The sequence below is a fragment of the Solea senegalensis genome, linkage group LG8, assembly GCF_019176455.1.
Source record: "Solea senegalensis isolate Sse05_10M linkage group LG8, IFAPA_SoseM_1, whole genome shotgun sequence".
Taxonomy (NCBI): domain Eukaryota; kingdom Metazoa; phylum Chordata; class Actinopteri; order Pleuronectiformes; family Soleidae; genus Solea; species Solea senegalensis.
The window spans coordinates 10,601,466-10,619,972 of NC_058028.1; the positions used below are offsets into that span (position 1 = coordinate 10,601,466).

The following is an 18,507-nucleotide window of genomic DNA, read 5'->3' on the forward strand; positions in this document are numbered from 1 at the left end:
GCTTTGATTACGACACAAAGCAGGGGAGTCGTGCACCCTAAATGATGTGCTTGTTGAATCAGATACAAAACAGAATGCACAACAATTACCTCATCATCAGCCCCCCCCCCACCAGCTCACAAGATGCTGACAGGAGAGCAAATTCATACTGTTGACGAGACACACAGGCATTTCGCTGTAATGGAGCTTGGCTGTAAGTTTGTCTGTAAGTGCAGACGCTGTTCTTCTTGCTGTGTGGACTTTGTATGCAACAGGTCACGTAGCTTAAGTAAGCAGAAGGATCAGAGGGGTGGGGTGTGGGGGGACTGTTTTTGAGAGTAACACAGATCAGAAAGCTGGTGTTTATCTGCAGCGGAGGAAGCAGCAGAGCAGAGGAGAGGATGTAAAATGTAGAGAATATCTGAGTGGTAACGGTCAGCTGTCTTCCGCAGTCTGAACATTTATTTTTACTCTTTGAAAATCAGTGCATCATATGACCAACTCATGAGGACGTGAGGCCCTCAACAATGTGAGTCACATCAGCTGTGTGTGCAGCCTACTTATGGTTACTTACTCACAGTAGCAATCCCATTCCCTTATTTCACCCTCTTAAAGAAAATTCCACTTTATTTTTACTATATTGTATTTTATTCTACTCTATTCTCTTCTCATTTCTTTAACTGAGCTGTTGTAAATATGTGTTTCCCTCCTGGGGGAGGAATAAAGTCATTCAATCTTCAATCTAACTTCATACAAATTCTCTACGCCAATAATTAGCTGTGGTATTGATTTCATATGAATAGCCAGGATCTGAGACAATAAAGTCTGATGGGTTGAGAAACAGAAAAAGGCCAGATGATCCAACATGTTTCAGATAAGCCTAAGCGTTTATACAGATAACCTTTAAAAAGAGGTTTGTTTTACTGTTGGTTTGGAGATCTCAAACAAAGAAAAGAAAAAAACTGTCACATATTTTAGTATGACAGACGTAACATTGCAAGCAGAATCCAGGATGTATAGAACAAGAGTTCCTTTTTAAGGATTACATTGGTGAATGTATTCATTATCCTGTCTGTGAAGGTATTCATTCATCCAGAGGGAGATAGAGTTAATAATGTGCCTGGTATTGCCAACAGAGAGAGGTGCTAGACCCTTAGAATGAAAAAAAATTACGAACATCGTAAACAGCCATAATGATTGTCTCGATGCACTAAATTTACAGAAAGAGTACAACATCCCATGCTGTGGCCAGAAAATGTGCCCAAACTCTTATAGTAATGCTGAATTGTCTGAAACTTTCCCACTGTTTGCATCCTGTAGTGGACACATTGTCCTCTAAAGTGGCTGCAAATTTGGGGAACAAGAGTCTTGTTTGTCACTGTTTTCATGACTGCTGCACACACACAGGGATACGTTTACAGGAAGATCTGGATTAGAGACAATCAGAAGCCAAGATCCACCCCTTATCTGCCTTTCACTGGTTTTGACCATGACGCCATCCTTCCTCGACTACAAGTTGGGGCAAGTGCGTGTAGAGAACACAGGCTTCGCAGACAGCCATTAGGAAAGATGAAAGTCCAAGGCATAGACACACAGAATGTCAGGCGCCCCAGAGCAACCGATGACAAAATGTATTCGCACGCCAAAGATTTTTTGCTGGCATGTGTGACCTCACATTCTCGAGCCCGACAAGAGGCTTCTTCAGTTTTGTGAGTGTCACTCCCTCTATACAACCAAAACCTTTTTCACTGCATCTCCATTTTTCCCCCGTTTCATTGTAATCAGTGACCCCAGAAAAAAGAGAGAGACTGCCCTGCAGGAACGCCGATTTCTTCAGGTTAGAGCATGTCACTACTGTAATCATCTAATGAACTATATTTCAGCTCCTTCCCGTGAGTGTTCAATAAGTCAATAATGCTCCTGCCGTTACAAACGGAACAATCAGCTCCACTGTTAACATATGGCCTCTTCTAATTCCTTTAAATCTTGTAAAATCCTCCTTAAGTTTCTCCCTATGGTATGAATGTTACATGACTGAGGCTCATTGCTCTGCTGCACCTCTCCCTCACTGTTACTGCTTCTTGGCTAAACATCTCGAGAAAGCACTGGGAGAGCACTAACGTAACAGGGCTACTCAGGTTTCCACAGCATCAATACACTCCCCTATCTTATCCGGTGGTGATCTGGACCCGTAACTGGATCGTCATCAAAATCTAACACTTTTTTTTTTTCTTCTTCTTCTCTGGGCTATAACCCACATCCTCCGGAAAATCCCCCACAAGATTTCATCCAAATCTGGCCAAAAACATAACCTTCTTGCCTAAGATTGTAAACTTATTAGGAAAATAAGGCTGTAATGAAATCTGGAACAAAGTCAAACATGTTTATATATGAAGCTCATGTGTCTGTGCGTTACTTGTCTGTATGACTCTGCAGCGGGACTTCTCTCCCCAAAGATTTGTGTCTCTTTGCCATCTCTCAACACCCGTTATTTTGGTCTTGTTCATTATTTTCTTCCCTCTTTGAAAGTGCAACTCTGTATTTGTCCCCTTACCTCCTCTCCCTTCATTTTGCCCATCATACACTGCTCCCCTTCCTCTCTGCTCTACAGCAAAATGTCGTCTTTCCACGCATTCATCCTCTCCTCTGACCCGTCTCCTACCTTTTTCCATCCATCACTTTCTCTCTTGTTCTCTCTCTGGCGTCACTCCTCCCTCCATGAGATGCCTTCCTCCAGAGATAATTACTACAAGCCTTGTGACGATCAGCTTGTATTTAAACAGCTGAATAAGCAAGGCCCAGGGCTGCTGGCAGTCACTGTTCAACAACAGCCGAGTGAAACAGTGGAGTAGAAATTAATAGTTTGCAAAACACTGCCGCAAACAAAACAGTGATTTGTTAACGTCTCTTTGGTAATGATCAACACAATGTGGGTAAAATCCATCTGCGTGTGGACTCGCCGGTTTTGTAGTCACATGTTCAATCTGACAAAAGCAATGAGCGGTATCACCTATGTCACGTCAATTTGGATATCTGCTCAAACGTCTGAGGGCTGTCAAACTCAAATCTCACTCATCTACCGCTTTACCCTCCACATGAGGGTTGGCTGTGCCAATCTCAGCTGAGAGGGCGAAAGGTGGAGTATACCCTGGACAGATATTTTAGAGAATTTGTATCATAAGTATAACAATATTGCTAAGAATCAGATTTATTATTATAAGTCAGGGATTTTTTTGTTGTTTTGCTGTGAAAATAGAGGATACGCGTTGAACTGTCCTCTTGTTGAACAATCGCAACACTAAAGCTTCTGAAGGTATTTTGGTTTCTAGAGTAATAGAAAATGTGTGTATGCAGGCAGCGATAATAACTGATTATCTTCAAACAATTAGCGTGTCAAGTAATATTCATTCAAACTTTTTTTTGGAAAAGGTGACAACTCTAACTTGAATTAGAATTCATTATTTTTGCACACACAGCTATTCGTGATAGTGAACCCATTCTTTTTACACACCAGTATTGAACACACACAAGCATTGGGGATTGGTTAGAAGCCCAATTCCTTTCCTGTTGGCCATGCGCTGCCCATAATATTCGTGCACACCCACACACACCTGCTTCATTGGAAGTGGTAGACAGCTTGTCTAGCATCTCTCTGTCCAGTGTCAGAATCTGCTGCTCGAGGATGGAGGGAATAGAGAGGCCACCCCTGTCCTTTTTTTCATCCTTCTCCTTGTCTTTGTCTCGGTCTCGTTCCTTCTCCCGTTCATAGGTCAGCAGCTGTTGGCGGAGAGCCTCGGGCAGGTGGGCCTTGGCAAAGTCAGCGGCAGCCTGAGGATTGACAGGAGAAGGAAAAAAAAATCATCATCATCATCATCCCACATATTATGTTAACATTTATCCCCCCCCAAAAAATGTCTATTTCTATATTTCGCTTTAGCCAGTCCAAGGTCATGAAGTTCAAAAACCTCTGTGTAATTTATCTGATCAATCCCAGATTCATTTGTTTAAAGTTCAAGGGTGTGAATTAAATAAAATTGAATTAAATTTAATTAAATTAAATTAAATTAAACTAAATGACCCTTTGAAAGCAGAAGAGATGTTTCCTAGGCCACACAACAGAGACTTGATGTTCAAGTGCTCATAATGTGTCTCTATTTAGCTCCGTCTGCTATCTATACTTTCCTCTCCATCCCTCACCGTCTACATCTCATTCAGCTCAGGGGAAGGACTTGCATAACCCCCGACACCTCTGTGTCTTGAAAACAACTTATCTTCTTCTCACTTGTTATGTCTCATCAGTGTTGTTCAGCTTCCCTTTTGCAAACTCTGTCACTCTTATCACTTCCACTGACGCCCAAACGGTACATGTGTAGGTGCCCGTTTCTTTCTCTTACAGTCCATTCTCCCTGCCGTCATGGTGACGTGCAGTCCAAATCCACTGTGGATCTTTTCTATTTCCCTTCCTGACACTTGAAGACAACCGCCAGTGACATGTTTTTTTTTCATCCTGCAGTGACTGCGCAGCGAGCAGGACTCATAAACTCTGTGGAAAGCTAATAAACGGACAGAAGGTCCTCTGTCAGTTTAGGTTATGCCAATTACCGTGCAGTTGAGTAGTCTGCCTGCTACTCATTAAGAAAGCACGAGGGTCACAGGCACTTTTTTTCTCAGCTACATTCTTTTAAGTAAGTACATACCGATCAGGCTTTAAGAGAGAGTGATAGCATGGGACTGAGCCTTGGACCAACCTTGACAGAAACGGGAAACTTATTCTTGATTATTTGACCATCTAGCCTGCCAGCTAAGCAGATTGACACATCAAACATCAGGCTGCAGCATCTGCACCAGCTTACAGGATGAAAGGAGGTGCAGGGGAGGATGAGGGTGACGGCAAGGGATGGATGAGGATGAAGAGTGAGGGATATAGGGATGAAGACAAGATGGTAAGGATCAGGGAGTGGAATACAGGAGGAAACAAAATGGCAGATGAGACGAGTAGTTGGAATAAAAGCAAAGTGGGGTGAATGCAGACAGAGACAAAAAAAAAAGAAAAATGAGAGGGTAGAGTCAGAATAAACATAGAGCTACGGGATTGGCTTTATGGAAGGCTCCCTCTCGCTGGAACAAAGGAACTCAGATTCTTTGCTACTCAACGTAAAACAGTAGACAAGGTAATAATAGTGCTGAAAGTGAAGAGTAAAGGAATGTGCGTGAACAGGATGGGGGCCTGTTTGACAGCTAAGTTTAGCTAACAAACGCTATAATGGCAAAAAGGTTTTCTTGTAAACAAAAGTTTTTTTTTTTTTTACATTCAGTAGAGGTATGAACAAAGCAGCTTGAGTGCACTTCCTTCCTCACAAAACATTTGCAACTCATTTCATTGTTGAGTTGCTCGCGGTCTCCTTCTTTTCCTGCCTTTGTTGGTGCATCACTGCTGCCAACTCTAGATACGAGTCAAAAACAACAGCACGAGTGGTGAATGTGCATCCTTGAGCGTGATCACAAGCAGAACAGGGACACGCAGAAGCACACGTAGCACTTACTATATACGATCAAAAACTTCACAGTATACCTTTGAGGGCACAGTGTGTACAATTAAGCAACATCTGTTGGTGAAGTGGCCGCTTAGTCTCACCTCAGCCTGCCTTTCCAAACATGTAGGAGAATTTAAGGTAGCGGTCCGTTATGATTAAAACTCAAAATGTGTTGAGTGATAGAGAAGACCTGCTCCAGATGTAATGATAAAGGGCTCATCCTGTGGGAATGAAAACAATTACTTTGTATTCAAAAGCAGAAATAATGTCACCTAAATCTTGGAATCAATCTTGGATGTTGTGGAATCAACATCAAAAAGAGCGATGACAAAATAAATCTGACATCTTGACCTACTACATTACATTACATTACATTTAGCAGACGCTTTTTATCCAAAGCGACTTACAAGGGAATTAAGTTACAACCTGCCAGGGATGGAGTTGAACTTGTGACCATGAAGTCTTTTGCACACAGGGTACTGGTCTTAACCACTGAGCTACCCCACTACTATTAGTCATGCTACAAAATAAGTACCTTGCCATCTGATGAATTCAAAATCAATCTATGTCCCTTCCTGTGGAACGACCTCTTTTTCTGAAAGGTTGACTCAGTTGAGGACTTCAAATCCAAAGCAGAAAATCTCATAAGTCTTAACGTTAAGTTGGTACCTTTTTTTCTTTCAGGTTTTCTACCCATTCCACCACTGAGAAGGTCAACCTCAGTTTCACTGAATTGATTGTACCGAGCCTGTACAGTAAAGTCCACACTGCCCCGCAGACAGGATTACTGTAAGCTTTCTAAACACCACTGCATTTCTCTGTTTGTTTGCTCCCTCCAGCACCAGGCTGTGTGACACTCTCTCTCCCTCTTTCTCTTCCCTGCTCTCTCTTTCCATGTCTCTCTCTCTCCAACCAAACACTCCTGATGTAGGGTTCAATATTCACTTACCTTTTAGCCCTGATCTGATCTCCATCATCTCCCATCTAACAGTTAGGGAGGGTTTGTTGGCAGAAATTGAATACATTAAGTATGTTTGTATAAGTGTATGATTACTTTAAAATGAAATTGTTTGGTTTCTGTATAGCCTCAGAATAAGCCTTGTGTATGTACTTTAGTGCTGCCATCTTGCATTATAATGTTTCTTTGGCAACCAAAACAGACAAAGATCATGCATTTTGCATTTCAAAGCAGACGCTTACGACACAAAGGAAAAAGAGCAACATCCTTTCTGGTACGTGAAGGCCACCAGAGGCCACCCCTAACAATCAGTGTCACTAATTCGGAGTTCACCATGTGATTGCTAACTTTGTCAATAGCAGTGGAGAGTGTGTGGTGTTGTAATTGTGTTGTCGGGCTGCTCTGCTGATTACAATCAAGTGGCGACCAATCGTGACATTACCCATAAGAATCTGAATGCCATTAAAGTACTGACATTTGCAATTTTAGCCTACACCATGTTGACATTGTCTATTTTCCTCTATGCTGGAGTGTCATTTAGAAAATTGACATTATTGACATTTTCCTATAGACCATTTTTTATATACAGTCTGTGATTAGCATCATTTTCATTAATGGTCTATTTATTATTTTTGAGATCAATCATTTGTTCTGCTAACAGCTGGTTTTGTCTGTAATTATTCAGTCAAATATTTTGACAATCAATTCATCGGTTTGAGTGTGTTCAATAAATGAAACAAGCCTTCTGATTTTTCAGCTTCTTAAATGTGAATAGATGACAAAAAATTATTTTACAGGTTACATCATTAGTTGCAGGACTAGTTTGCAATATTAAATAACACAGAGATTCAATTCAAAAGAACTATGAGCTGAAGATAGCCAATGACATGTTTACTCAGATCAATTATCCAATGGAACGACAACATAAGCTTATTCATGATTTCAAAGCTTATTTAACAGAAAGAGTTTACTTGTGACCTGCAGCCTTAAGACACAGGAGATGTGGCTCAGAGTGTAATCAGTCATGGCTGTGCAGAGGGTATCACATTGGGCTCTCCTTCACACCAGACCTCACTTTAACAACACACAAGCACAAAAGCTTGTATGCACAAACAATTGCACATACAGTAAGTACATATCCCCCACACACACAAACCCAGTGGCCCCTTTCTCTCTGAAAAGGGCCACTGATACATGTCGATGCTTTGCATTGTCAACTCTGTTAGCACAAAACACCTGACTGCCGTCTATAAGCCACTTGATGCAGTATAAATAGTAAGGACATTCAAAAACACGTCCATCAATCTAATAGCAAGGCTGGTTGAAATGAGGAAGGACACCTGGGTTCTCCTTTGAAAATCACCCTGAGGGGATTTCTACTGTCTCTGTGACAGGTCAGGCAGACAAATGGAGAGCAGAAGACAAAAGTTGAACAGAGGAAGAGAGAGAGAAAAGACAGATCCTGAGATAAGTGACAGAAAACCATCAAAGCAATGCTGAAGTACAGAGAAGGCAGGGGATTTTACAATGGGAAGGACCGTTTAAAACGTTTCCCTTTGTTGTTTTGATCTGCAATTCAAAATACAAAAATTAACATCACAACAACCTCCACCAAGGAGAATTTCTGCCCAGTATTGTAAAATGTTCCTTGCTTTTAGTCTATAGATAGTACAAAGGATATCATTTGTCTGAAACTTATAATAATTAAAGACACACACAGACTTTCACTGCAGACATGAAGTCGTTTTCCCCTCAGAATGACATTGCAGGATTGTGTTCACAGAGTTGAGGAGAGCGCGATCGCGCAGCCGTCATTTTATTATCTCACACCTGAGCTCTGTATGTGTCAAGGCCATGCAAAGTATGAGGTTGTGTTAGGGATGGAAAAATGTGGATTTATTTACACATAATAAAGGATGTTGAGACTTAAGATTAATTCTTGACCTTGGAAGCAAACAAAAAACAATTTATAATCCATAAAAAGTCAACAGTCCTGTGAATAAAAGAAACACATTACTATTCCATGAACTCTACTGAAATTAGAATTTGAGTTTTAACTGTAGCAGTTTGACCAGATAAATATAGCAAAATTAAATAAATAAGAGAAGAAAAAGAGAGAGGAAGTATGACCCAGGAGTGTTTACACTGTTTTTAAAATGTCAGTGTGAATTTATGTTGATTGGTAAATGAAGTGTGGTTTTCACAATAGCGACGGAGTGATGACACTTGTTCTGCCTTCTTATTAAACACTGATTTATTGCTGGAACACTGTGAGATGTTGCTGAACGCTAACCACAGCACATTTAGCTTGGTGTTTTCAAATGGTCGGCGTGGATCAATCTGCTCTACAGTACGAAAATAAAGAGTTATAATCAAATGTAAAAATAGAAGTCAGTGCATTTTTCTGGATTTGATGGTAATGGAGTCATTTAAAATAGCTGCAGTTAAACTGCACAATTATCTGCTTAGGTTAAAGAAAATCATCTCAATAACCTGATGCAGTGTAATAGTAAATAGTCTGTATATATATAGCACTTTTCTAGTGTTGATGACCATTCAAAGCTGCTTTACCCATTCACACACATTGATAGCAGCACATTTTCTATCAGCCGGGATTCAAACCCACAACCCTCCAGACTCACCCCTACCACTGATCCCCAGTGAGAGCCTGAAGTCAGGCTGGAAATGTTTGTGTGGCCTTCAATAGACATTCTGGTACCCAAACATACATTTTTACCGTGGTATCCCAACACTAATTCACTCTCTCAGGCAACAACTCTCTCCTGAAACCACAACAAACATCTCAAGCAGAGTTGAGCTCACGGGTGGGGGTTGATTTGGGACCACAGTGGTGGTGGTGGAGGAGAGGTACTACTCTGAACTTCAAATTGCCTTTGACTGCCGACAAATCACACATAAAAACACAAGGACTGCATCATCTAAAGAAAACAAACAAAAAAAACCCCAAAAACAATCTAAAATAAAGCATTGTGAGCAGTATTTATATTAAAACACCAGTCGTGTCTGTAATGGCCGACGGTGCTGGCTGCCAGTGTAAAGAGGACAGAGATGACTTCTGTGCAGGGAAGGAGGATTTCAGAAGTGAAAGGCAAGGCTATAAAAGTGGATCAGGGCTGGAAAGTTGAATAGAAGTCCATTAAAAGTGGCAGGAAATGCTTCAGTGCCTTCAGCCCTCAGACAGACAGAGCTAGACATGAAACACTGCCTCTTTGCTAAACAGAGTCAGCTGTATCTCTTTTCTCTCTGACTGTGAAAGAATTAGAGGTGTAAGGCGGGAGTCATAAGAACATCTGGTACCCATGGTAACAGCTAGCCAAGCCTCCTATTGGCTGAACATCTGTCTCGTTCCATGTCCCCTTCAAACTCGCAGCAGTAAACAAAAGACCTGCCCTGCAGGACAACAGACTGCAGGTTGTTGACTCATTCACTTGCCAATAAAGCAGATTTTACAGCAAAGGTGACCGTCTAGTAAATCCAAGTCTACTGCTCTCAGTCACACAAACAGACACACACAGACTCGCAAACCCAGACGCACAAACACAACAGATCTTCTTTACTCATAAACTATTATGGAGGTGATTCACATTCTGGTCGTGAACGGATTTGCAGCGACCTGTCTGTAACTCCAACACTGTGCATCTTCCCTTCAGCCGTGTCCATTAGAGGAGGTGAAAAATCATATTAAATCCAAACAGTCCATTACGATTAGGCCATCTGCTTGATCCATATCTTCCGGCTGCCGTACCGCGTCATGAGAGCGCCACGTTAGGGTCCATGTTCAAGACCCCGACTCAATTATAGAGTGATGTTTGCTTCAAAGAAAGGACCCTAGACATCATCTACACGGCTCTATGCTGCAACAATGTGATTCATGTAATTGCTGAAGATGATTTTGAAATAAATAAATAAGCTCACAATACATAAACTGACATTCATAAATGTCATAAATTCCCCAGTGACAAACTGGCATCTGCAGACGTTTTCAGTGAATGGTTATTAGTTGTCATAAAAACACAATTATTTGGTTTGACTGTTTTGGTAAGATAACCACACCCTAAAAATGGAAAGCGCAAAACTCTGCCAAGGTTGCCCAGGTTCCAAAAGGGTCCATTCAGATGAAAATCTAAATTCTTTAGAGGAGTCGCCTCCAAAATCGAATAATTTCTTCCTTGAGTAATAACCTCCATCCCCAGAATCTTAAAGCTCTTTACCTTTTGAGTTATGTTGCTCTCAAACAGACCCTCTTGGTGGTGAGTAATTAGGTCCTTTTTTATACATCAATATAGATTTTAATAAAACATTTTATCTTGTCATTCCATGTAGAGTAAATGACTAGTCAGCTTCATATAGTATACACTCAGTATGCTACAATTAAAGTACGGTGTAATACAACATTCCTACAATAAATCATGTGTTAACTTTATTGTCCAGCTTTTGTGTTAAGGTTGTGATTTAATGGCATGGTCATTTTGGATGATGTACTCCTCAACACGGACACTCCTTGTATAATATAAACACAGTTCAACAGCACCACATATTATTACAGCCTCCAACATAACAATAATATATAATAATAATAATAATAATAATAATAATAATAAAAATAATAATAATAATAATAAAAATAATAATTTATCTTAGCGTTTCTTTCTTTCCATTTTAATGCTACTCACTAAACTCACTGGACACATTACTTGACACAGGGGACAGTGAATAAAGTGGCCTCCAGTGTGGTCTACTTCTGCTGCTTCAACGTTCATCGTGTAGTCATGTGTTCACACTTGGTTCTCTGTAAACCCTTGAAGTGATTGTCCATGAATGGCTATCCAACTAGATCAGCAGTTTCTAAAATATTCAGACCAGCCCATCTGGCACCAACAACCATGCCAGCCACATTCAAAGTCACTTAAAGATATGATATGCAACATTTGTGCCTCAATATATCTACAAAAACAAGACTAAAGTAGTGTACTTGCACTGGGCATAATTATTCAAATTCATAAATATCCTCATTTCTATTGAAGGTATTATTATTTATTATTATTTAAGGTAATTTAGCACATAGAAATCAGGGATTTATCCATCTGAGCTCGACAATCGGTTGATAAGAGGAGAGAGAGCTACACTTAGAGCAAAAGAAAAGAGGAAAAAGAAATATGGAAAAGTAAGAAAAGACCACAGATGCTTATCTTCAGAATGGCAGTAAATAACATTCACACGTCCATCTTGCTGCCCGTCGCTTAAATGCACACACGCGCGCACACACACACACACACGAGCAGCTGCTGCAGTGTAAATGTAGCTCCTATGAAAAGTAATGCTTGTCGTTAAACACTACAACCCTGTAATTTCTTGGGTAATAATCTGTGTAAATCTGAGAGCTAAGCAGTGATATTACAAAATCACAGATGCTGAATCTGTATTAGAGCACACCTGTGTGTGTGTGTGTGTGCTCTCATGAGGTGCTCTCTGCACATCACATGCCTTTGTCACAGGCCTCACTTAGAATAACTCCAGCTGGCATAAATCAGCATGGGCCATAGACACCACAGTGAGGGAAAAGAACAAAAAAGAAAAAAGAACAGATGAGGTGAGAGGAAGGGGTGATAAAAACCTTTTGAGATGTGATTGGGTTAGAAAAATAAGGGGAATGACAGGAGAATGGATTTAAAGACAAGAGCGGGAATCATTTTTTCCACTATGATCTCGCTTAACGTTCTCAGCCTCTACGCATTTTTATCTGTTATTGCAAACAGAAGCCCACAATAAACTACAACCCTTGCACGTGTCACCATTAAATAATGGTATTATGGAAATTTGATATCATTACTAGGGGTGGGAATCACAGGGTACCTCATGATACGATTTGCGACACCAATTACATCACGATACAACAATATATTGCAAGATAATCATATAGCGCTACATTACAATAGTGAGAAGTTATAAGTGCAGGATTTCTCTATTTATCCACAACAAAGAGAACAAAGTGCAGAATGTCTATGTATTGATTGTACATGGAGCATCTCCTAACGCAGATTTCTCTGCCATTATGCCCCTGTAAACTGCCTCTTCTTCGGCCAGGTAACTTCCTCCCAAGTTTCCCCCATTGATCTGAACAGTGCCACTGCGAGGAGACATGAAGTAGCTACGCCCAACGAGTAAAACTGTCAGGGACTGCTGACTTTATTGCAGCCTAATTTGCTAATATCGATATTTGCACTTGCGTACTGTTTGTCACATTGCACGAGGAAGGACGACGATATATATCCCCATATAAACACTTGACCAGTTCAAGACCTTGCATTCAGTCTTTTCCTAGCACAAACCAGTTGCTTTTTGTGCCTTAACCTAACCACATTCATAACCATGGAATGTTATCAACAACCTCATTTCCTAAAACTGGCACACACAGTTAAAACACCATCATGTTCATATGCACATCTGTACATAGGTAACACCATTTTGGTTCTGAAAATACATTCCTTCAGAGGGGTAATTGAGAATGCATATATGAATATATTGAACAATTTTGACAATTGAAATCAATGAGTCTCACGGAATTGCCAAATGTTAATAAAAATCACGTGTTTCATGCAGACAGGAAGCAGACTAAATTATAGCACATTAGCAATTTTCTTGTATGAACGGATGAATAGAGATGACTCCCTCTTTCTCTTTAGGACCCAGAGGGTTTGACTAAGCACTTCTCAGATATCCATCATCTCACAGATGTCCTTGTGCAGAGGACAGAGTCGGTACTATACAAAACATTTCTGAAATACACTTATACATAACAAAAGGTTAAATATGGACTCCCAAGTTGATGCTGACACATCTGGATAAGTAGAGAAGAGAAGAGAAGAGAAGAGAAGAGAAGAGAAGAGAAGAGAAGAGAAGAGAAGAGAAGAGAAGAGAAGAGCACTCCTCAAATATAAATGCTTGGTGTCTCAATAGGATTGTCCTTTGGCATCTATTAGAATTTCATTTGTCCTTCAGACCCAAACACCCTACTCTGCTCTATTTATAGACATAACATAACCCAGCAAAACGGCTTGCTGTGCAAAGTTAAATTTACCAAATTTACTTTCATTCTTCATTCTGATTTGTGAGGAAACAAGACATTTTTTTTTTATTTAGTTATTTTGAGTTAAATATGATGTGCTTTCAGTTCTCAAGTCTTTTGTTTTTTTAATGATTTTGTTTCATTTTCACGTTTCGAGGTATCCACGGAGTTATAACTCAAATTCTTTGCAAATAAAACCCATGTAACAGCCATGTAAAAAGGATCCTCAATGCCTCTTTCCTGGAGGAGGTCATTTGAAGGCTGAGCTACGAGTCACTATTGTTGTTTCATTTCTGAATAAACACACGTGTCAATATATGAGATTTAAAATATATGAATATAAATAGGAACAGATTTTTGTGAACTGTGCTCTCAACTAAAACCTGTATCTAAGTCGCAAAGAGGTCCACAGTCTCGTTTCCAATTCAACCAAATTCTTGCACAACGTCCTATATTTTACTTTTATTAAGCTTTTAAAAGGGGTTCGGCCTATTTTTCTGTTTTTGAAAAAGGAAGCCATTGAGAGATGTGCACCGTGACTCACACAGGTCTGGATCTGTAATCATTCCTCCCGTCCATATTGGCTGTGACAATAACATTTCCACATTCAAGTTCCAGTGAAAGAACTGGAGACGCAATACTGTGCATCCCAAAGTTAAACTGTGGTTAATGAGGCTTCAGTAATCTGAATTACAGATTTTTTTGGTACAAACAACCCCCTTTGTTTTTCTCCAGACGACAATAATGCGTTCAGTGTGCATATAATCAGAGGAGCATTGTTTTTTGTTTCTCCTGTGGTTCACGGGATATTTTTCCAACAGCTGGTTGATATTCAGTGTCTAATCCCACCGATTATGACGGCGGCGCTGTCACTGATCTTATTTTATCCGGGATGTGACACACGTATAACGGGAGGATGTGATACAGTGACACAGTTGTGTGAGATAGCAGCTAAAAGTTGAAGGAGACGGAGAGACAGAGAGGGATTGACGGAGGGAGGGAGGGTGTTTTCTGTTCCTCTGCTTCTATTGAATGTGGAGCACAAAAAGCCTAAAGGAGAAGAGCTAAGTAAATGTCAACTACGCCTCACTTTCTCACACACAAACACACACACCTCTATCTCAATCTTACACCCTTCCAATAGCTCATGCACTCTGGGGCCTATAATCTTCCCCTGCACCCGCACACCGATCTCTCTCTCACACTCTCACAAACACACACACACACACACACTTGGCAAGTGTTCTTATTTGTATTCCTGCGATCTGGAGTCTGCATTCTCTGGCACAAACTGATATATCAATGTCATGAATATTCATACACTTGTCAGGGTGGCGAGCTTCACCAGGCCTCTCTCTTTTCTTTTCTTTTATGATTGCAGACACTCACACGCTAACATTCTGGTGATGCATTGCTAAACAATGCTAACGCTCCATTTGCACATGCAGAATGTGAACAGTGAGGCGATGAGAGCTGCCACTGCAGGGTCTTTCATCATCCGCTAATGAAGCGTATCAGTGTGTGTGTCTGTTACATGTGCACCACAATATATACACACACACACACACACACATATAGACACACACTCTGTTTCCTGCTGTGATTGAAGCTACTTATCAGTCATTTCTTGGTTGATTAATTGGAACAGCAGATCTCAGATTAATCACATCTGTCTGAAAGCTATTTTGTGTTCGAGCAGCTTAGCTGAAGAGGCAGTGTCAGGGAATCGCAGGACTTGATGCTTATTTAAATATATCTAATATTGTGCAGCAAGTACAATGCACCACACTTGAGGGTTTTGGAATGCTCCGGATTCAGAGTGTCTCATGTTTAACAGTTAGGAGATGGACCTTGAAAGTCATCCACACATAACTCATGTTGACGTGGATGGTTATTGTTTCCTCCTCCATGGTATGAACTCAAACTCTGCTCTCTGTTGTTTTTCATGTTTCTCAGACTGTCTGCATGTCAGCTGGACCAGGAATTTACTTCAAACAGATCTATGTTGTAATAAATTCATATATTCAGTGTGTATAAAGGATACTTTATACACATTCTACTGGTCAAACATGCTCATCCCCCCGTTTTTTGAGAGTTCTTGACCAGTAGAAATGTGTTTAATTAGCGTTTACTCCCAGGTCACAAGACTGCAAAGCACATGGGTTTTATTGCCTTTGGCTCTGATAAGCAATAGTGGGAAAACTCAGATGAATGCACCCATTTCTTGGACTGCTGCATTTCTGGTGGTCATGCAAATCGGAGCAGTTAGGTTAACCATTAACCGTGAACATCTGTGGCAAACTCTGGACAGAGCTTGAAACGATCAACAGAGAGAAGGACCAGGTACACCTGCTTATTTTAGTGTGTAAGAGCCTTTAGTTACATCATGTTAATTATTATTTTCTTTTTTTTGCTGCTGGAAATCATCACGGCAATCCTTAGATGCCCTGACACTCTGCAGCCATGTTAACGAGACCACATTTGCCCCGCCCCCAATAAAAAACACCTCACCATTATTGGATTTTTAGTCAGACACTGATGTTGTGAGCTTCATTAGAGTGAGAGTATGAATCCCTCACTGTTTTATGTTGGTAAAAAGCTATTAAGGTGCTGGTGGTGTCGAGACAATTCAAGACCTCTGTCACCGTGCATTTGTCATGTGCCCTCGCTAACTTTCTCTGCTATGTCTTCATGGCTCATTGCTCCTGTGCTTTCTCTCTCTTTCTCCCTCTCTCACACACACAAGTCACGTCCACACACTCACGGCTCCTCTGATCTAAAATATCAATTTGCATTTCTTTCCACTTCACTGCGAGCAACTTGCGCAACCAGCTTAGCGATACCGTACCACTCACTCGGTGAAGAAACCTTGTCCTTGTTCTTTTTAGTCTCACTTTCTGCAGCTTCGACTGAAGGGATGATCGCGTATGTGGCCTTAATAAAAGCAGAACTTTGAATTCTGCCTTTCTCTCACTGTTCCCCTTCTTTTCTTACTCTTATCAGGTGGATGCACCCTCTGTATTTTTTGTAGAGAAATTTTGTAAAGGTATGTGTCCATATTATAATAAACAATTGGTCCGGTTTTTTTTGGGAGGAACAACCGGTGTGTGTGGACAGACAGGTTCTGATTTTTATCATCAGGAAATAGAAGTATGTCAAGAAAATGAAATGAACAGAGCTGGAGCACACAGCTTGCGGTGACAGATCGGTGTGAATACCCAAGACGTAGAAAGCACTTTGCTGTTTACAAATTGCCACCTCTGTTGTGCGAATGTTTGATTATTCAACGATGCCTTCAGTGAGGGCCAGAGGGAAACAGTGGGATAGGAAGTAGCTGTTCCCCTAATAAAGTGAACACGTTCCTCCAGCTCCTCCTTTCCTCTCTGTTATATTGTCCAGACCCCAGACAGATGTGAACGCCTCCCCGAACAATTCCCTTATGCACCAAATGCTGAACTTTGATATGACGCAGAACTCTGGCAAAAGGCTGAAGAGTTGCAGGGTTTGTTTTTTTTTTAAATGTTGTATCAAACTTTCTGACCAAAAAAAAATAAACCTGAACCAGACTTGAATGCAGATTAATCAAACTATTAAATCAGGACGTACCTAACCCAACAGGCTACCCTGTTTCTAGTACAGGCTTTGGTCATCTCCCACCTCGACTACTGCAATAAATCTATTATTTATTGTTAATGATTAACTGACTATTGTTTATGAACACATTAAACAACCCAACTATTGGACACCTCAGCTCAGATTGGGCAGTGATTCTAAGACAACCAGGCAGACTGCAGTGCATTCAAAATGCCAAGTGCTGCTTCTGCCATCCTCAGTCAACAACTTCCTGGCCTCCATTCATCCCTTCCTGTGTCCATCCATTCACCATTGCTCTCATCTCCATACAGCTGGCTTCCTCGGCACAGCAAGTCTTTCAATTAAACACCCCAAGCATGAAAAATAAGCCAACAGTGGGCATATGGTGCAAACTTACCATTCCATATTTCATATGCATCTAATTCCCATATACACGTACAGCATGTAGTGCAGCAGCAGGTGGCATGCTTATAATTGGGGCACACATAAATAAAAACCACATTGATGTTTGGATTTTTTTTCTTGCAGGAGACGCATGTGTGAATAAAGTAAAGTCTTTTCATTTTAATAACGGAGAACTCACTGGCTGTATAGTGCAGATTCTTGGATCGCTCCAACTCTGTTGCAGCCTCTCCTGCTGCATCAGCTCACAACCAGATCTCCTTTCATTTCTCATCACAGTCCTGTCATTTAAAATCCGCCCTGCTTGCTTATTCCGGTGCTTCCTGTCTGTATCCTCCTCCTCCTCCTCCTCCCTCTTTAACTAATTCACTTTCTCTCACAGTCACTCTGGAAACAGATGTTGCAGTTATCTCACTTGTTACAAAGTGCCTCCACTCTGTGTCAGTCTGATTAGATATACAGTCAAAGAAAAAAGAACAAAAAGAACACAACTAAATAGAGGTTCTTCATCAAGACCATCATGGCATATAGAGTATGCAGATGTGCACGTATAATTCATCACAAGGTTATTTTTAAGTTATTTTGTTCTTTGTTCTTTTGGGCAGTATTATGTGCGATGCTGTGTGTGTTTGCGATAAACTGTTAGTCGAGTCATCACTGTTAAGATATTAATTTAGGATTAGGAGATTCAGAATTGATTAATAAACCAACAACGTCTGTTCCCTTTTGTTTGCGTCATTTCTCTGACCCTTAGACATGGTGAAATTATGATTTATACCAGCAGAGGGTGCTAAATGTACCAGGAATAAATATGGAGCAAGATTAAGTGGCCTCTGGAGCCCCGTTTTCACCAAATGGTACAGTTCGGTTCAGTTGGGGACGTGGAAATTGACAACCTTTGCTGACTTTTGTGCAATAACAGTACAAAAAAACGAATGTGTTTTTCAGCGGAA

The 18,507-nt window shown here is 40.7% G+C and overlaps 1 protein-coding gene across 1 annotated transcript in view; it reads right to left on the reverse strand.

The window, feature by feature from the left end:
- ppm1lb (protein phosphatase, Mg2+/Mn2+ dependent, 1Lb) overlaps positions 1-18,507 on the reverse strand; it is a 46,434-nt gene that overhangs the window by 8,668 nt on the left and 19,259 nt on the right. Inside the window, exon 2 of the mRNA XM_044032288.1 lies at positions 3,591-3,807. Within this exon, the coding sequence (XP_043888223.1) occupies positions 3,591-3,807 (217 nt within the window). The remainder of the gene's footprint in view (positions 1-3,590; positions 3,808-18,507) is intronic.